The sequence below is a fragment of the Mugil cephalus genome, chromosome 21 (assembly GCF_022458985.1).
Source record: "Mugil cephalus isolate CIBA_MC_2020 chromosome 21, CIBA_Mcephalus_1.1, whole genome shotgun sequence".
In the NCBI taxonomy this organism is placed as follows: Eukaryota; Metazoa; Chordata; class Actinopteri; order Mugiliformes; family Mugilidae; genus Mugil; species Mugil cephalus.
This window is the reverse complement of record NC_061790.1, coordinates 20,926,243-20,947,562: the sequence shown is the minus strand read 5'-3', so window position 1 is coordinate 20,947,562 and position 21,320 is coordinate 20,926,243. Positions and strand designations below refer to the sequence as shown.

The following is a 21,320-nucleotide window of genomic DNA, read 5'->3' as shown; positions in this document are numbered from 1 at the left end:
TATATTCGATAGACTGCGATAGACTGGCAACCTGTCCAGGGTGTACCTTGCCTCTCGTCCAATGACAGCTGGGATAGGCTCCAGCAACCCCCACGACCCTAGTGAGGATAAGCAGCAGTAGAATATGAAATGATGAGGTGGACAGAAGAGAACACAGCGTCAGAATTAAGATGCAAGTTTTCATTTTATGTTAGTTCAAGTTAGTTATAGTTAAACAATAATGCAATAATAAATAAATAAAATAATATTTTACTTATTGTTATTTTATATTTGAAAGAGCATTCTCACATATTTTGTGTGATTGTGTCCTCTGGTTTTTCTGTTGTATAAGTTGGCTATATAGTAAATAAGGCCATACTTCAATATACTTACGTAAGTTTAAAAGAAAGAAAGAAATTACTCGGATGTCTTGTATTCTTTCCTATCGAAGCTACGACTTGAAAATTGTACTGAGTTCAAACGTATAGGTTCTCCTTTTGTAATGCCACCGTTTTTACAATTCACGTTTTAATTGAGAACTAGTTCGTTCTGAGGGTAGTAAGAAAGTAGTAAAACGACTGTCAGATGATCGTTTTAGACCAATGTGGTGGCAGCATTTAGTAAACAAATCCAACATGGCGCCCTACTATTTATGTCATGCCCTCAACGAATCACGAGGCAAACTAACAATCAGGTGAGGAAAAGTGCCCTTGTTTGTTACCATAACATAACATGTATTTCCACACAGGGATGACTTATAGTCATAAATAGATTTTTTTCTTTTATTTTTTATTTTACCTTTTAATCATTCTGTTTTTAATTCATTTTAGGTATCTCATGCCATTTTATCTTGTTTTTAATTGTCCATGTTGACTTGCTTTTATGGAAGGTGCTATACAAAAAAAGTTATTATGTATGCCATGTTTACTCACTAAACTTTGTGTGGTTGTAATACCATGATCGGTCCTCTTACAGAGAGCTTTTAATATATATATATATACTTACCAGTGTGTGTCTAAATTGGCAGCCATTTGACTGTGCAAGGACTGCAAAGCAGCAAGTACGAAAAAAACGAACAGTATCTAAATGTGTGAAATGTGCTTCCGTTACAGGCAAATTGAAAGCACTCTACCGTTGCTGACGCAGACGCTGGTTCTATAGCAACCGGATATCAACGGATGAAGCTTGTGCTAGCTGCGGCACTAGGAGTTACACTGCGTCGGCAGATATGTCCCGAGCTCACGCAGAAAGCGTGCTTGAAAGCATAATTCGTGAAATACTGCACGAATGTGAAGTGAGGGGACATGCAGTATCGGATACTCTGGTGACTTTCATGGTCAGTAATAATCAGTTTCCTTCTAAGCCAACACTGGCACGTTAAACAGACTTCAGGGAAATTACTTGATCACAGTATCTTCGATGCACATAAAAGAAACACTTTTAATTAGATTATATTAAAATGAAATAAAAGTAACTGGTAAAATAAAATAGAAAGCAGTGTAATCAAAATATGCATAGAACTAGCATAATGAAGAAATCTACAAAAGTATTTGGCAAAACAGTGTCCAAGGTGATCCAGTTGTTTGGTCAGTTGCATAGCAACAGTGGCATAGATCATGTGCATGGTGTTTCAGTCTGCTATGGAAGGGATGTAAACTCTCCATCTGCCGTAATGTTGCTTAACCATTATCATATAGAAAACTGGGAGTGTCATACTTGAAACCATATACATATGTTTCTTGGCGACTAGCTACTGTGGTACACATCTTAAATATCTATCTATCTATCTATCTATCATTGAATGTTTTCCTTTTTTGATGTACTCAGGTGAAAGCCGTAGTGTTGGATCCCAGAAATGGGTTCAATGTGAATCGGATACTGACCAAACAAGATGTCCAAAAGGTTGAGGAGGTGAGTTACTCAATTATTTTTTTATATGTTTAGTTAACTTTAACAACACTGTGTTTGTCAGAGTCACTATGTTAAAAATTTTCCGACTTTTACCCTTACTTATCATTTCGCTATCAAACTTCGACTTGCCAAATTATTTAAGTTAAATAAGTTAAATGGGATCATACGGATATTAAAACCACTAATAATGTAGTATGTGCCCTTCTTTAAAAAAACGTCAGTGTGTTCAACTATTTGTAATCTCCCTTTGCAACATGTCTTCCAGTTGTGTGTGGATAAACTCATGGAAAAGTGCAGTCCCGCTCTTGATGCAATCCAAATGCAAATTTATTTTGATATGAATTATACCGCCCAACGTAAGTATTAAAAAAACACATTGAATTTATTATATGATTTTGAATGAATGAATACAGAGTTGTTGACTCAATGACTTTTTTTAGGGTGGATATTTTTCTTAGCTTGTCTGGATGCATGAACACGCTGACTAAATATATGCTTAATTTTTGACCAGATACTTTGTTATTGCTATTGTGATCATATTAAATCTATATCTTTAAATGAAGCTTATGTATTGACTTATTGTGTCTTGTTAACGTGCATGTTTTTTGAGATGGAAGCATTCTACTGTTCTGCCCTGGTGCATTGCTGCAGATCTGTAAATGGTGCCATTGTCACATGTGCAATGAAATAGTAACACAATTGGTAGGACTGTGTCATCAATTTTTGGTTATGCATGCATGTGTGGGCACGGGATAAACAAAATGGGGATATACTCACAGAAAACCGCCCACAAAGCCATTAGAAAAAAAAAACCCACATCCTTTAAACCTTCTGCAGAAAATGTTATGCCAGTTTAAATGATCAGATCACAGCTAATAAATTATTTTATTAGTATGAAAGTATTTTCTGACCTATTATACATGTCTGTATTTTGTAAATTCTGAATCATTACAGAAGCAGCAGGGCGTTATTACATATGTTTTGACCTTTTGACAGTCTTTTGAAACACTAGATAGAAAGTTTTACAAAAGAACAGTTTGCTTCTATCATGATCTCTTTGCATGTGTGTGTGCAGGTGATTTTCTTGAGGAAATCCACCAGGTGTTGGAGTACAATTTGGGCCCAGTGAGGAGAGAGATTACTGACAGCAGAATGAAAACAAGGGAGGAGTTTGAAACTCTCTACCATAAAATCATCACTTACATCCTGCTGGGCTCTGCCATAAGCTCTCCTTCAGACATCAGCGCTGTACAAGAAGCTAGAGGTTTCACACAAATTTTCACAATTCTATATGTAGGAATGCAAATATATTTTATAATATAATTTTTTATCTGAAAGAGATTAGCAATTTTAAAGTGGTCATAGAAGAGAGTGCGGCTAGAATGGTGGTGTGTATAATGACTTCTGTGGTGAGCAATACGAAAAGAGCAAAGCTGGGCCAGAGAACAAAGTGATGGAAGTTACAAAAAGAAAAATGCTATGTGGTTTTTAGGAATGAGTTGAGGCAGGCCCTGTATGGTCAGGAATCCCTTCCACTTGATTGGAAAACTACAGCTAAAGTGATGACAGATGTGTGAAGTTAGAATGGTTTTGAAGAGGATGAAGAGTTGGTCCTAAGGACATATCTGTGGAGGTATGGAAGTGTTTGGGAGAAATGGCAATTTAAGTTTTTAAATGGTTTGTTTAACAAGATCTTGGAGAGTGAGAGGATGCTTTAGGAATGGAGAAGTATTTTGGTGCCAATTTTCAAGAACAAGGGTGATGTGTACAGTTGTTGATATCAAGCTGGTTAGCCTTACAATGAAGATACAGGAAAGATTTGTGGAAACTAGGATAAGCGGAGACATGACCATTCCAAGAAAGAGCACTATAGATGCAATATCTGCCTTGAGAATGCTAGCAGAGAAGTACAGAGATGGGCAAAATGTGGACTGCATTGTGTCTTTGTAAGTCTAGACTTTGTAGGTGAATTCCAATTCCTTGCTTAACCCTCAATCTTAACTCTCAATCTCAAAAATGTGCGTTCCTGCTAGTGCAAATGCTGTCCCAGTTCTCAGAAAAATTAAGTTGAGGGGCAAGTTTAAGGGCTGTATCGCCCTCAATATTGAGATTTTCCAAGACCACCCTTGGGAGTAAGGGCTACCCAGAATGCATTGTGTTTTTTGACCCAACAAAGATGCCGCTGAAAGCAGCAAAGCGAATAAGCTACAAATGTAAGTATTTTCTTTGTTAATAGAGATGTAAAAATTACGAAAACCTTAGTTTAGGCCCTATTCTCTTATTATAGGCCCATTTTATGGATTACTTACATTATTGTTGTGTAACATTTATTTTACGATCTTTTGTCAATAGTCGGCCGGTGCGGACAAGCGGTCGTTTGCTATCGTTTACTTATCAATAAGCCGTGGTGTGTGGTAACTGTCAGCTGAATATGTCTTTATTGGTCTTATTCTTTTTTGGAGTTTACAGACTGGACGCAGCTTTCGAGTTATTCTGCCCCCCACAATCTGAAGACATATTTGCATTTAAGGGGTGTCCCACATGTTCACTTTCTAAGTGAAAAAATAACCCTCAACACTTGGTTTTGAGGGCCAGTTAAGATAAGGGTTGAGCTTGAGGGTTAAGTTTAAGGGTTAGACTTAGACTTTAATGATCCACGAGGGAAAGTACGTTGTCACCGTAGCTTTGTTACACATAAAAGTAAACACAAGAAAAATCAAATGAGATTAGATTAAGGTAAAATAAAATAAAAAGTGTAATCAAAAAATTTACAGAATTAGCATTATGAAAAAATATACAAAAATATTTGGCAAAACGGTGTCCGATATGGTTGTTTGGTCAGTTGCATAGCAACAGCAGCATGGATCGTGTCATCGCATGGTGTTTCCTTGTCGCTGTCCACTGCGGGAAGGATGTAAACGCCAACAGAGTGTCTGCCCGCAGAGTCTGAAGCCGGCACAGACATACTGTGGTCCTATGAACCAGGTCTCCAAAGCTCTTCTTAAGACACACTCTCTCTGGGTCCCATCAAGCGCACACAGTCCATCCATCCCAACGCCGAAGACCTCACATTCCCCTTGAGGACAGACGGCACCGCCGACCAAAACCTCCTTCTCCGCACCTCCACCTCCAACTCCAGCCTGGCATCCCAAGCACTTCTCCTGAAGCTCAGCGGGACTCTCAGGCCTCAGTCCGAGCAGCTCAGGGGACACGGACAATGCTAACAGGAACACACCAATGGAACACAATGGCCACTCTGCGGAATTCTGCAACCAATGACACAGCCAAAAACAAAAATCTGAAAAAATAAAAATAAAAACAGCACAAAAAGACAAAAAAACGTCAAAAAAAACCATTTGACTGGTACAAGGCACAGAAAAAACAACATCAAGTCAGACAAAAAAAAATAACCATTAACACACATAGAATAACCTTAACCGGTTATTCTTCACAGAGCTAGGTGCATTTTTCAAAAACATAAATAAATAAATAAAGGTTACAAAGAAAAGGTTTGTAATCTCCATGGACTATGACATTCGCGGACTCTGTTGCGGTTTGCTGTCAGGAAGTGTAGAGATGATGAGGGAGGTGAGGACCCAAATGCAGGACAAATGGTGAGGGATGGGATCAAGGGAAAAGGATATTTAATAAACAAAAAGGAAACAAAAAGCACTGCGGACGGCAGGTAATCCAGAACACAAAATAAACTAAAGAAACATGGCTCAATTCAAACACAAAAAAATAAACTCCAGAAACATGACTTGGAAATGCACAAGTCAGGAACATGGTCAGGAACACATGGACAACATCAACGATGCAACAGGGAACAAATAGAAGGCAGGGCTTTAAATACACACAGGGGCAGAGGGATGACCCAGGTGAGACAAATCAGGGCAATCACACCGGGAGAAACCAATAAGCAATCAAGGACACTTTAGGAAACACAGCAGATAAAAAAATCAAGAAACTTAAACAGAAGTAAAACAGGAAACTCAAAACATGATATGGAAATAATCTTGACAGAAACACAAGGAGGCACGGCAGACAGGAAACAAAGAAACTAAACAAAATAAAACAGGAAACTTAAAACATGATCACGAATAAAAGAAGAAAAACACAGAACCATGACATTTGCTCTGGAAAGAAGAGAAATGAAGGTTAGCCAAAGCAAGACTGAATAGAGTGTATCCATTGACGTCACTTTCGCCTGTGGCCACAGCCCCTCGGATGGCAAAAACATGGCGAAATGTACCAATAAATACAGCATGACCAGGAAAAGTGTGGATTATCAGGCCAAATTAAGGACTTGGCAATGATCCATATGAACTTCCAAATGACAAATGGTCCACAAACATTGATATATGGCCAGAACCAGTTATTCTGATATTTATATGGACCTGATTTCAACACCGGGAAATACCATACTTACTACACAATAATGTATGGCCTTTTGGTACTTTATGCAACACAGCTTCAGTGGTTTTGTACTAGAGTATCCCTTATTTGGAAAGTGGATTAGCATCAATTTCAGTTAGTTTAAGATGCTAATGCTAAGAGCTTTACTGAGAAGTAACATTAGCCATACAATACGGAGCACAAGGTAGGACTTCATCAAAAAAAGTACAGCATGAACTAATACGTTTTGATACTTGTTGACTGTAACCATGGAGTCTTCCACTTGCTGTGACGTCATGTGCATACCCTCTAAAAATGTGTATGAACAAGAGAGACCCGGGTGGAATGGTAAGGTTGCAGGGAGCAGAGGTACAGAAGGTGTAGGACTTTAAGTAGGGTCTATGCTTTACAGCAATGGGGAGTGTGGAAGGGAGGCGAACAGGCTTGTGCAGGCAGAATGGAACGAATGGAGAAAGGTGTCAAGTGTGTTGTGTTGTAAACGGAAAGGTTTACAGGACAGTGGTAAGACCAGTGATGTTGTATGATTTAGAGAGAGTCACTTTGGGATTGTGAATATATTGGTCAAAGGATCCCAAGGTTTGAGCTGCCAGGCAGGAGGTCTAGAGGAAGACCAAAGAGGACATTTATGGGTATAGTGAAGAAGGACATGAAGGTAGGAGGATACAGTGGGTAGTGCAAGATGAAAGCAGATAATTTGCTGTGGTGACCCCTGGGAACAGCTGAAAGGGAAAGAAGACCATCTGTCTCTACCTTATAAGTTGGTCCCTCTGCTGATGTAACACTCACTCTTGTCTTCTCTTATATTGTTTTTTCCCAGCTGCCCTGCAGAGTGTCTTTCCTCAGACTGAACTGGGAGCCTTCATTATGCTCTTAAAGAAAGACAAGGAGCAGCAGCTTGGTGAGCTCACCATGATTGTCACAGGTATCCTGCTCTTCAACAAAGTTGGGAGAAAGAGAGAGGAGGAGATCAACATTCATAAACTAAGTATGTAATTCTGTATTGATTAACTAAAAGATTTCTCTTGTATTTAGTCTTTTATTCTGTCAGTTTGCCTTGTGACTTAGTTTGTTATTTTAAAAAATATGCCTTATCTTCATTTATTGCCTGACCTTGGGCTTGCTGTAGTCATCATTAGCTTTTGACTAGAATCTTGTTTTAATTGTCATTGTTTTTGTGTAAAAAAACATGTTTAGCATTCAGTAAACAGTTCATGTGAGTTTAACAATAATATCTGCCCCTGCTTTTTGGAATCACAGTGTCATTACTTTAACTCATGCAACTATAATTGCAGAAATTATTACAGATTTTCTTGAAAACACCACCAAAGAAATCTATATTAAAAATAAGGCTGCCGTTGCACAGGAGTTTCTGTAGGCAAGGTGGAGTGATTTTATGTTTGTTGTAGCACAAATTCTATCATACACAGTTCAACCCTTTTGTTGATTACTATTTCTCATTCCCTCTGTCAGATTGTTGGATTGGCCTATGGGGGTCCTCTGTTATGTCATGATGAAAAAAATAAACAAAAACGTTAACGTTTCCTGACCTTGTTTGTCCCACAGCTGTGCTCTATTCAAGTGGGTAAAAGTGAAAACATATTAAGTTATGTAATAATATTAACACAAGGCAGAACCTAGACCCGCCTAATAGATCCTACAGTTTCCAGTTATGAAATTACAGTCTTCAAGTACCCAGCAAAGTAGGAAGAGAGAGAATTTCGTCCAAAGAAGTGATAGTTTGTCTCTTTAGCAACACCATGAAGCTACATTATCTTCATTAATGGTCAATACTTTTGGTCAGTCCTTTTTTTTTATCTTTCTACAGTGCCTCCCATTTTCCAAGAAGGTCTTTCAGTTGTGAGTAACCATATAGAAAATGAGCTGAGTGTCACACAGAGATTGGTATGGAAATATACAGCTGTGCTGGAGAAGATAACATACCCCGACATTGAGCCTGGACTGTGTGACACCCCCATCATCCTGCTCAGACAGGCTCTCTACAACAAGAGGCAACATGAACTTTTCCTCAAAGTGTTACTGGTAAGGGTAGTTTCATGCAATTGAAAATTTGGTATTATAATGTAGACTATATCTATTACATTATCAGCAATATAACAATAATAGTAATAATAACACTATGTAAAGTAGAATGTAGCAATGTATCATGGCCTATGCCACTGTGGTGTCACAATGTTAGCTGGAGACAGAAAATGATCAGCTCCTGGGGCAGGTTCAACTTACTGAGCTTATGCAGGAAGTACAACCTTTGCTGGGCCTTCTTCTTCACAGAGTCATTGTGGGAGGTCCACAGGAACCTGAATTAATCCACTGTATGGATGATCCTATTAAGGATGATGAAAGGAGGGTTAGATGGGGGGCTCTTCCTGAAGTCCACTGACTGCACCAGAGGACCAGCTGATCCACTTCCCCTGGTCTGTAGTCATTTAATCCTGCGATAGGGGACTTCTTGGGGACTGGGATGATGGTGGAGCGTTTGAGGCAGGAAGGGACCTCCCACAATTCCAGTGAGCTGTTGTATATCTGGGTGAAGATGGGAACCAGCTGGTCAGCACCAATTTTGAGGCAGGGCAGAGACACATCAGGTCCTGGAGCCTTCCCGATCCTCTGTATTTGAAAGAGCTGACACATCTCCTGTTCGTATATCCTCAGTGCAGGCAGGGGATCAGATAGTTGGGAGGTTTGGGGAGCAGGTATACCTTTTGTGATAGAGATGATGGGGGAAGTGGAAGGTGTGAAAGTACTTTCAAACCTGTAGTAAAAAAACACTGAGATCCTCTGCTAGGCAGGATCTCACCACAGGGTTGGAGGATGGTCTCCTGTAGTTATGGGTCTGCAGGCCTTTCCAAACTGTTATAGAGTCGTTGAAAGAAAAGCAGTTTGACAAATTTTCAGTGTAATTCCTATTTGCTGCCTTGATCTCCATAGTCAGCTTGTTCCTGGCCTGCTTGTGCAGGTCCCGATCTCCACTCCTGTAGGCCTCTTCCTTGTCCTGCCATAGCTGTTTCACTCTTGCAATGAACCATTGTTTGTTGTTGTTGAAAGTGCTGAAGACTTTGGTCTGCACACACACATCTTCACAAAAGCTGATGTAAGATGTCAGCAGCTGCAGCTTCAAAGACGCTCCAATTGGTGCAATCAAATCAGGCCTGTAACTGCATCTTAGCGGCACCAGTTTCTGGTCAAGCAAGTTTCTGATGGGTTTACCCACAGAGTTTTCCTATTTAAACCTCACCTTCCCACTAGTCTCTCAGAACTGAAGAAGCTACTCAGATGAGTGGCGAAACATCTTTAAGAAATTCTCCAAATCCAGTTGCCTTTATTCAACGCCTTTTGGACAGCGGGAGAAAGTCAAGCAAGGCAAGTCAGTATGTAAACCCCTGAAGACCTGCACTTCACAGCTGACTAGCATCGTACAGTTCCTATTTAACTTGTGTCTAAAGTTGGAAAAGATGCTTCTGTGGTGAACATCCTGGTACCGGTGCCAAAGAAGCCCATCCTGTCTGGCCTCAACGACTTCAGACCGGTTGCACTGATGTCTCACGTCATTAAGGTCCTGGAGAGACTTGTTCTGGCTCAGCTGAGACCCCTGGCGGCCCCTGTCTTGGACACTCTTCAGTTTATGTATCAGTCTCATGTTCACATGGATGATGATGTCTACATCCTGCAGCAAGTTCACTCTCACCTGGATGGTGGGAGGGGGCTCTCCAGGATCCCACACAGGACCTGAAGTGGACCTCCCACATTGACTCTGTGAGAAACAAGACCCAGCAGAGGTTGTACTTCCTGTGTCAGCTCAGGAAGTTCAACCCTGTTCAACACCAGGAGCTGCTCATCATCTTCTACTCTGCAATAATCCAGTCTGTCCTGATGCATCCATCACATTCTGGTTTGGACCAGCCACCAGGCATGGCAGGGACAGACTGCAGAGGACAATCAGGTCTACAGAGAGGATTACTGGCACTGACCTTCCCTCCATCCAGTACCATGGGGGTGGCTGTGACTCAGTAGGTAGAGTGGGTAGTCCACGAACGGCAGGGTTAGCGGTTTGATCTGAGAATGTGCCATATGCTGAAGTGTCCTGGAGCAAGACACTGAACACCCAGTTGCTCCCAGTGCAACTGCCACTGGTGTGTGAATGGGTGGATGTGTCTTTTGCGCTTTGAGTAGGTAGAAAAGTGCTATATAAAATCAAGACCATGAACCATTTACCTGTACTGGTCCAGGGTCAGTAAGCGGGCCGGTAAAATCTCCACTGACGCCTCAATTCTTCCCCTGGGCTGTCGCTCTGACAAACTCTTAGCAGTCACAGAGCATGTGACCAATAACTCTCATTACATGTACAGTATATACTACTGTTCAAATTGATTGTGCTGCTTCTAATATTATTTTATTCTTAAAGTCTAATTTGTGTTGTACAGGTATACAATCATGTTTTGGGATCCTGGGTAGAATACCTTGGAAAAAATTAAATATCAGTTTCCCTCTACCTCCAGGGTGATGCATGTTTATGTGCCAAGCATGTTGAAGTCCTGCAGACTGAGTTCTTATCACAGATGAAACTTCTGAAAGAAACTATAAAGTCAAAAACAGCTTTACCAACTGCATCTGTGTTTGTAAGTGTGGTTATCACTGTCCTTATCATTTTATGTATATTACCTGTAAAGAAATAACTTTTTGGATATACACGTGTGTTCATTTCTGTGTCAGCTTTTTGTGTAACAACGAATCTTTGGAGTCAGGATTTGGTTAACTCAGTTTAGCATTAAGACTGAAAGCAGCCAGAGAAACCTATCCTGACAAATCATAGACTCTTACCAAGCTTTTTTTTTGAGTTTTTGAGGTCTTTGCTGTTGTTGTTGCCAAGGACACCATATAAATTGTAGACCATATAAATTACTAAGTCCAGTAATTTAATCTCTTCTTGTGGAGGAAATGCACTATTCTTTTGTCTTTAGTTTATCTTTAATTATCCTCATTTTCAAAAAATGAACAACACCATTGTTCGGCAACAAAACTACTACTAATTAATTAGGAATCCTGTTGGTTTTATTCCTTTCATCGATATAAATGGGAAAAATACAGCTGGAGGTTTTGGGGGGTTTTCTGTACATACTGGAGAATTTCTATTCAAGCAATAGCCATTGGTGGTGTTTTCAAAGTGAGGTTTCCATGTTTGGCATCATTGTGTGTGTCAGATTGAAACCAAAACTAGATACAGAACACTGCACAGAAGTACAGAGTAGACTGGTAAATTGTGGTTTGTCATGCTAAAGTTCCACCATTTGCCTCAGTCTCAGCCCTCAAATAAGCTTTACAGGTATTGGAAACTGCGCACCTTTCTTCAGTCTCCTAGTTAATCTAGCATGTCCTGACTCCAACTATGAATTTACTGTAACACGCTGACATTATTTTTATTGTACATCAGGTGTCTCCACTTACTTCTAGAGAAAAATATCAATGTTTGTATATGGGATTCATGTATATATTATCAGTTGCTTAAATGATAAAAAGTGCCTAATATTTTTTTATAGTCTTTGTTATGACTACAGACTTATGTTTGGGTGTTTCTCATATTTTGTTTCAGCCACTTTTCAAGGTCCTCTCACAACTGTGGTTTCAACTTCAGGATCAGGCTGAGTATATGAAAATGCTCAATAGCATCACGTTCAATCTTCAGCCTTTCCTAGCCTCTCAGGCCAAGATTTTTTCTGAAAGTTATCTGGACAACCTGCTGGAGGAGTCAGAGGTGAAGACAGATGAACAGAGGATGGCTGAGTCTTCAGGTGGGCCTGTCGCTGACTTCACCTGTAGTTACGATTCCAGTCTTACAAATATTGATTTTTATGTTCCACAAGTCTTACAAATGAAAACAGATTCTCCAAGCTTTCTGAGCCGTGAACATAACAATAGCTATTGTTTTTCATTCTTACTTCAAGATGAGCGCATTGATCCACTTCAGGTGAAGACACAGGAATGGCTCTGGCCTGAAACAACAGCCAGTTTCAACAGCCTGCCGTTAGAGTACAATGGAGTCTGTGGCTACACATTTGTGAACAGAGATGGACTACTTCTTCCAGGTACTGGAATAGCATTTTCACATTCCTGCTTTGTTCCATGTAGAAAACTATCTGCCTTGTGGAAGTCTCACTATATTTTCTAAATGGCTCTTTTTGGAGCAAACATGGTCTTGGAGACAGTCATGTTATTGATGCAGTAACTGATAAAGCTGTTTACTGAAGCTGTGCATACCTCCAGGTTGGTAGTGCTGATTTCAGTTGTAGCCCCACTAAAAATGTTCCAGTCCAGTCAGTGCACTTGAAACAAAGAGGATTAGAGATGACTCCCATTGATCCTGTTATAACCTGTTTTACAACCAGTTCAAAGGGACTGACGACCAGCTTGTATGCTGGAATTAGCATGTTAGGTTGGCCAATGGACTCCAAGCCCATGAGCTGACTTGATCCTCAGGTCTCTCTACACTCCCACATTATCTGTACTTACTTGTCTTTTCCAGCTTTACTTAGTCTGAAGTTAAAACATTGGGTTTGCATATTAATGTATTTTCCATGTAGTTAAATGGAGGCAATTTGAAGAATTTCCAGTATAGACAGTGTATGATTATAAAGTTATTTGACACACTTTGTCTTTTACAGGTAATCCACACATTGGAGTTCTGAAGCACAAGGGGAAGCTCTATGCTTTTAATTCAAAAAAAGCTGCCTTGAAGTTTGCTTCCAGGCCAGATGACTTTATCGCAGAGGTGGCGGAAAAAGCAAAATGCTCTCCTGAACTCATTCAGCTCCTCAAACTCCACCATTTTTCCCATGTCACTCCTTACTTTGAGGTCAGCAAATTCTGAGTATCATCATTCCATGCCTGATATTCTGAAAACAAAACACACCTTAAAAAAAACGATGCATTGTTGAAAACCTGTTGCTTGGTAAATTTCAGTTCTTCTTTTCTGTTCATTAATAGCTGGAACCCATATTTTTAGGACATCCATAAAAATTAGGGGTAATTAGGGATAATTCGGCCTGATATCAGCAAATTATGATATCAATTTGGTAAGATCAGGTCTAGAGGCCTTTATTTTGTGATGTTCATTTGAAATATCCTATAGTTTTGTTTGAACTTGAACTTTTAGGAAAGGTTTACTTACTAATATTTTTTCATCTGAAAAAGTCAGGAGTCAAAACTGTTTGTTCATTAGTCTTTCTTATCGCCAGGTATATTATCAGTTATCAGTATCGGCCTTTGGAAGCAGAAAGTTATCGGTTATCGGTATCGGTTTCAAAAAAAAGTTATCCTGCATCCCTAATAAAAATCAACCACTTGTAGGATTTGAATCTTTATTGCTTTTCACAATAGTAGTATTCAAAATGCAGTACAAATACACCAATTCACGTCACAAACACCATCATAAGCTCTACTTGTCTGACTTCAGTGTTTCAAATTTCTTTTTAATAAGAATGGATAACGTGGTTTTGCAGATGCAGCAAGAAGAGTGTTTACTGGTAATGTCCATCACTAAGTGTGAGAGCGGCACACAGACTGATATCCATCTGATGGAAAAAAACATGGTTACATCTTATGAATGGAATGAGTGGGAGCTTAGACGAAAAGCTCTCAAGCTGGTGAGTGAGATGGATTTACACTTCACATGACTCAAGCAGACTCAACTCTTACTCTTTAAAGTGAATTTTGTTTTTATATTACAAACCAACTCTGTCAGATCTATCGATCTAAGTTTTATACAGCCAGGAGGAATATTTCCTCTCTGACAGCCAAGTTGGGTCAAAACCTGTCACCTAACACACATGTCAAGGTCAAGACCCAACAATCGTATTCGCCCTGCAAGATATTTTATATCAATCAGAATTGGCCCACAGGTATATTGCGTGTGCATCATTAATACTTCAAATCAGACTGCATGACAACGATATCAGTTAGCAGACAACAGGTAAATTGGTTTGCCTATTGTTCCACGGTAGTACACATGGCAAACAGAAAACTTACTGATATATAAAGCTAAACAACTAAACACCAGTCAGTTAACATACAGTATGTATACACAGTATGCAAACTTTTTAGGCAGGTGTGAAAAATGCTATAAACTAGAATGTTTTCAAAAATGGAAGTGTTAATAGTTTATTTTCATCAGTTTACAAAATGCAGTGACTGAACAGAAGAGAAATCTAAATCTAATCAATATTTGGTGTGACCACCCTTTGCCTTCAAGACAGCATCAATTCTTCTAGGTACTTGTACACAGTTTTTGAAGGAACTCGGCTCAGCTCCAAACATCTTGGAGAACTAACCACAGATCTGTTGTGGATGTAGGCTTCCTCAAATTCTTCTGTCTCTTCATGTAATCTTCATGTAATCCATAATAGTGAGATCAGTGGGGCCGTGCCATCACTTCCAGGGATTCTGGTTCTTCTTTAGGCTGAAGATGGTGCTTAATGACCTTGGTTGTATGTTTGGGGTCTTTGTCCTGTTGCAGAATAAATTTGGGGCCAGTCATATGCCTCTATGATGGTACTGCATGATGGATAAGTATCGGTCTGTATTTCTCAGCATTGAGGACACCATTAATCCTCAGTCCCCAAATCCTTCAGCAGAAATGCGGCCTCAAACTTGCAAGGAACCTCCGCCATGCTTCACTGCTGTCTACAGACAGTCATTATTGTACCACTCTCCAACCTTTCAGTAAACAAACTGCCTTCTGCTACAGCCAAATATTTCAAATTGACTCATTAGTCCAGAGCACCTGCTGCCATTTTTTGCACCCCAGTTCCTATGATTTAATGTATAGTTGAGTCTCTTGAGTCTCACAAAAACAGTTTTGGAACAACTCAAAAAAACGTGTTCACCTGGCCTCCAAATCAGCAGATCCCAAACTAATCAAGTGGGATACACTGGAACAATCCTGATCCACAGAGACCCTTCCCCTCAAACCATTCGACCCAAAGGCCCCCCACTGACAACAGACACCCTCAGGGGAGGCCTACATAATATTAGGCAGGTGGTGATAGTACTATGCCTGATGTGTAACTCCAAATACAAGTCATCTAAGATTTTGTTCATTTCGTTTGAGCCACTTAAGACTGGTGATGCTGCATACATTTTGTTTGTTCAAAAATGCTAAATTTGAGCTGAAATTAAAGTTGAAAGTCAGTACATTATGTGTTTTAAAACTCAAACTTGAATGTGTTTTAGTAAGATGTAAAATGAAAAATTTTGTGTCATTGGTCACTGGTCAGTAGCAGTTTCAGCTGCTTTGATGTTAATGAAATTAGCAAGTACACTGAGGGGCAACAATCAGTATGTTTACATGCACGTGAAAAATAACAAACTATTGCCTTAATCCGACGTTAACTGGAAAACTTAAATGATTATTAAGACAACTAGATAGAATTGTAAATTTATTTTCTCCAGGATGTACACGCTTAATCTCACTTTTAACTGGATAACACATGTCCGCATGTGCCACAACCACTGTGCTGGCATATGACCCCGGAACAAAAACATCCAAGAAAGCTGGTTGAAGAAGAAGAAGAAGGTAAACAGAGCCGGAAGAAGAACCACCAGAGGGATAGCGCGCATCTTATCTGCACCATAAGTAACGTGCACATACATACGAGATGAAAAAAGCTGTACTGTTATCCATCTCGTTTGTGTTTGAAATGCCAGTCTGCCGCATGAACGACTCTTGTTTATTATATGACGTAATAGGTCAACGAGAAAGGGTGCCGTATTAACATGGTATTAAACTGCTGACAAGACACATATCGCCACCTAGTGTGTAGGAGGAGGACATGTTCCTGTCAGTTATTTGATTTTCTCCACTGAATGTAAACTGGGACAAGAACCGCATCCATAAAATCAAATTTCAAGCATAGCATAAGCTGTGCATGTAAATGCACTGAATGAGACAACCCCCAAAGTAGATATGGTTTTACAGGAGGCTACAGACATGTTCTCTCTCCTTTTCTTTTCTGTCTGTTTTAACTAGTTTTGCTTTTGCCCAGGGTCAGTGTCACTAGTGGTAGACTAGAACTAAACTGAATAGAACATCTCTGGTACATTACGTTTCGGTCCACGTAACGCTGCCAGGTTGCACCTAAGACTGTCTAGAAACCCAGTGATGCTCTGGTTGGAACATGCCCCTACGTTGACAAGCATGCATATAAGCACATGGGGCCATACAAGCTACTGTGTATCATTTTGAGTAGCTGCAATGAAATTTGTTTTTCCTCTGCATTTCAGAGCGGTGTGTACTCTTGGATATTTGAGTAGTGCGCCCAGGCAGCAATAGAACATTTACAGACTAACTACCGAATTAGTTGACATACCTAGCTATACTAACCTTAATTTGTCCTAACAATCCTATTATAATTCCAGGCAGATCTTCGGACCAAAGTGACCCGCTCAGTTCAGACTGATCTGAGTCAAGGGAGACGAGAAAATATCACTCAAACCTGGCTGCTCTTGGACACTACCTGTCAAAGCAAGAGAGATGATGAGACTGTCATGGCCAAACCTCAGATCTATGTGGCAGCTCTGAGGGGACAAAGAGATGAACATGTGGTCAAAACAAATCTTACCAGATCCTTAGATGAATAATCAAGTTGTACAAAGTTATAAGCGTGTTGTGTTTTTGTGCAAGAAGTCTGCATACTGCACAAGTGTGAGGGTTAAAAAAGGATACTAATGCATCTGAGCTAATGCAACATATACAGAGAAATACAGTATGTAATGATTTATGAAATAAAGAATTCATTAATAAATCAAGAATATATTTTCATTACCATTTTTTTTACAGTCATTTGAATGACATGACTGAACAACTTTTATCCAACAAATTTATTATTTCATTAACAGAACAGTTAATCGAAAAATACAAAAAATGTTTTGATTACAATAGTTGGTACTAGGTTAAGCATGGTAAATGGTTTTGTATTTGTCACTGTAGTAAACCTCATACCCGATTTTAAAATTGTTACGTTGTTAGATACCTTGCTATTAATCTAACCCATCCTAAGAAATGCTTAGATGGTACGTTAACTGGCAGACACTGAAGAAGGTACAGCATCTGTGGAAGAATATTCATCCTGATTCACTCTCTCTGGCTGGTAAAGATTCAATAGCCAGAAAATTGAGCATAGCTTTAGTTAAATTCAAATCTGGGGCAATGCCAAAACTGCCAGTCAAGGGATTGGGTTCAATTCGATGAGGAAGGATTTCCGATAAAGCATGGAAGATCGATGTCCAAAAGTTATCTAAAGAAGGACATGACCAATACATCTGGTAGAGTGAGGCAGGTCCGCCTTTTAACACATGTAGGGTCAGCATCTGGATACATACGCGCTAATTTTGTTTTTGATATGTGAATACAATGCACTACTTTAAATTGCAAAAGTGCATGTCACGAACACATGGAGGAGGAGTGTGTCCAATCAAGCACAGAGTCCCATATGTCCTCTGTAAGGTATAATTTAGGTCCTGTTCCCAAGCAGTTCTTATAGCTGCCACTGAAGAGCAGTGCAGTTTGGAAATAGGTTATATAAGTTGGACATGATACCTTAAGAAGTGGGGTCAACAGAGAGAAATGTATTAACAGGGTTGGCTGGGGCTTTATAAGGTACAAAATTCCTAATTTGCAAAAATCTAAAAAAGTGGGATTTGGCAATACCAAAAGTTTCTGTTAATTGAGAAAAGCTAGCAAAACAATTATCAACGTATAGATCTTCAAGGCATCTCAAACCTTTTCTGTGCCAAATCTTAAATGCGCCATCAGCTACTAAATTGGCCCCAGATTAGCAGGAATGTTTAACTACTGGGTTGCTCTTGGGAATATCTAACACAAGTGTAAGTGCGGTGCCTAAGAGGGCAGGTAAGGAAACAGGTTTACTATCAAAGACCTCCATTGTCACCCAAGCCAGGGACGAGGGTTCGAGATGGAAATGTCTCCAAAATAAGAGGCACCTAATGTTTGCTGCACAGTAGTAATATTGGAAATTAAGCAGAGCCATTCCCCCTGCCTGCTTGGGTCTTTGGAGAAATGCTTTCCGCAGCCGAGGGTGTTTACCATTCAAAATATAAGATGATATTAATGAGTCAAGGGCTTTAAAAAAAGATTTGGGGATGAGAAGAGGAAGACATTGAAATAAGTAGAGGAACTTTGGAACCAATATCATTTTAATTGAGTTTATTCTTCCAACAAGGGTCAGAGACAAGGGAGATCACTTTGATAAAATCAGTTTTGCCTGATCAAATAAAGACAAATTTTGAATTAAAAAAATTTTTGAATTCTCTAGCGACACATTTCTCTACCGAGAAAATTGACTGAAAATTGGCTTCCGGTTGGGAAGTGGTTGGTTTTGAAACAAACACAAGTAAACCGTCTGCATACAACGAGACTTTATGTTCGACTCCTCCCCTCCATATTCCCTGTACCTGCCCGTTGCTACGCAAGGCAATTGCAAGAGGCTCAATGGCAATTGCGAAAAGGAGCGGGCTTAGTGGGCAACCCTGCCGGGTCCCATGGTGTAAATCAAAGTATTCTGAGTAATGACTATTGGTGAGAACAGAAGCAGAAGGACATTTATACAATGTTTTGATCCAAGATAGAAAGACGGAGCGCGGACGGTCTCGTGGGCCAGGTTTGGGCTCAAGGCTGCAGTGGGCTCTGTCTAGCTCCGGGGGGGAGGGGAGTATTTGCTCACCCAGGACATCAACGAGGAGCTGAGAGAAAAAGCAGTCAGTCGTGGGCCCTCGGTGGACTCAGGAAGACCCACAATACAAATATTTTGTCTTCTGCTGTGCTTCTCTAAAGCAGTGTTTGGATTTCAGCCACTTGTGATATTCCTGCAACGTGGAGCATGTAGCTTCAAGCTGCTGCAAATGTTGGCTAACCTCCTCCGCATTGGACTCGAGATCAGTTATACACTGTCCTCGCTCCGCGACCACAACTTATACCTTGTCCAGTTTGGCTTCCAGACTCGCAAACGATGACTTGAAGACAGCGGCTAATGAAGCCCTGTGTCTCTCAAGCAGATCTGAGATGTTTTCCGCAGCCATGCTAGCAGTGCTGCCAGCAAAAAACGCAGAGTCCTCTGATGCAGAGTCTTTCTTAGTTTGTTTCCCAGATCTTGACATAATTACTGCTGTAGTATCGATGTTAATCTTGATTGGACTCAGTTGCTCGACGTTATGATGAGAAAAGTAGGGTTCAAAATGACAATTTTGGTTTCAAAAGTTAGCAGCGGGAGCCAGAGAGCTGCACGCCTACTACATGCTCAGCCGGAAGTTCCACCTCCAGTTTTTATCTTTGAATTTAACAGATCATAGTTGATGCTGTATGATCTCATGAAGTCACTAGGTAATGAGACACCCAAATATTTAATGGACTCAGCATCCCAGTTCCAGTTGTACATGGTCCTAATTGAATATGGAGGGTCATAGTAATACTTGAGTTTTGTTAACATTCATTTTATAACCAGAAATGAAGCCAAATTCTTTTGTTTTATAGTTCTGTCTACTTGTTGTTTTCTTAATCTATATGTTAGAAGTTTCAGTGATTTCCCACCTGCCTCATAGTATCGTTGTTTTGCAAAAGGAGTTGTTTTTATTTCCTGTGTATTTATTTCACCTATCTTTTTAAAAATTTTATAATCTTACATTTGCTGTCATCTTTGAGAGACTATGCATGTTCTCTCTGCAGCCTCTTCAAATCCTCTACTAATTTTTTTTTTAGTTTTTATTCCTTAATTTTCTTCTCATATGAGGAGATGACTATTATTTTTCCCCTCATAACTGTTTTTAATGCATCCCAGAGAATGGGTGGGGTCACTTCCTCATTATCGTTATTTTCCAAATACAATTTAATTTCACTTTTCAATTTATCTTTGATAACTGGGTTATTCATTATATTTGAGTTCAGTTTCCAGAGAGTGAATTTCTTATTATTATTCAGACGGATTGATCTGAAATAGCACTGGGTCCTATTTCACAGTTATCCACCCTAAAAAGATCTCCTTTAAGCACAAAAAAGTAATTGATGCGCAAGTAGACATTATGAGAATACGAATAATGCAAGTAGTCTCGGCTCGATGGGTTTATCTCTCTCCACACGGCCACAATCCCCACTTCACGCTTATAAGTATTTAATCTTGTGCTAATGTTTTTGCGTCTGATTTCCCGTTTGATGAGTCAATTTTTAGGTTTAATTGGATATTAAAATCTCCGCCACATATTAAAATCCCATGACTTTTGGTTGTCATTAAATCAACCTTTTTTTTTTATAGAAGGACCAGTCATTGTCCGGCAGAACATAAGACTTATCACTATACTTTCTATTTTTCCTATAACCATAACAAATCTGCCTTCCTTATCCTTACGTCCTGATATGGTTCGTAGTTTACCATCCATCCCAAACAAAAACCTGGTGCGCTTCCCCCTCCGGAGGTGTGGTAGTTGTCACGGTGTACTGAACTGGATTTTATTTTCCTTCAGCACTTTTGCATCTCTTTTTTTTTCTTATCTTCTTATTAGAGATTGGTAGTCGTAGTCCAGGTTTATGTAGTTTTTCTGCCAGGCAAATTCCTTCTTCTGCCATGCTTTGCGGAGTAACGTCTCTTTAGTTTTAAAACTTAAACACTTGATTACAATGGAGCGTGGCGGCGCACCCACCGGTGGCTTCAGCCCCAGAAACCGATGAGCTCTTTCAGTCTGCAGGTCGGACATGTCATTAGTTAACTCAAGACCTTCTCAGAGTAGTTTTTCCACAAATGAGACCATTGTGGTTGATTCCTTCTCGGATCCCTCGGGCACCCCACAGATCCGTATGTTTTTGTGTCTGGCGCGGCTTTCCAGATCCAGCAACTTGTCCTCCGACTTGGTGTCCAGCTTAAGCATAATCGCAATGACTTCTTCTGCGATTTGGATCCTTTCTTCTGCTCTTTCAATTCGCCCTTCCGCCTTGTCCGATC

At 39.9% G+C, this 21,320-nt stretch overlaps 1 protein-coding gene across 3 annotated transcripts; it reads left to right on the top strand.

The window, feature by feature from the left end:
* The first annotated feature begins 623 nt into the window (after window positions 1-623).
* On the top strand, window positions 624-17,131 carry cfap206 (cilia and flagella associated protein 206). 3 transcript variants are annotated; one of them, XM_047573147.1, is made up of 14 exons: window positions 624-673; window positions 1,092-1,315; window positions 1,807-1,890; window positions 2,156-2,246; window positions 2,966-3,154; window positions 7,124-7,291; window positions 8,132-8,346; window positions 10,821-10,940; window positions 11,912-11,964; window positions 12,043-12,110; window positions 12,264-12,404; window positions 12,981-13,171; window positions 13,818-13,961; window positions 16,732-17,131. In XM_047573147.1, exons 2-14 carry the CDS (start codon window positions 1,208-1,210, stop codon window positions 16,951-16,953), a joined length of 1,794 nt encoding a protein of 597 aa, XP_047429103.1. In that variant the 5' UTR covers window positions 624-673; window positions 1,092-1,207; the 3' UTR covers window positions 16,954-17,131. The 3 variants fall into 3 exon arrangements, with proteins under 3 accessions (XP_047429103.1, XP_047429101.1, XP_047429104.1); XM_047573145.1 differs by having other exon boundaries at window positions 11,912-12,110; XM_047573148.1 differs by lacking the exon at window positions 10,821-10,940 and having other exon boundaries at window positions 11,912-12,110.
* The last annotated feature ends 4,189 nt before the right edge of the window (window positions 17,132-21,320 follow it).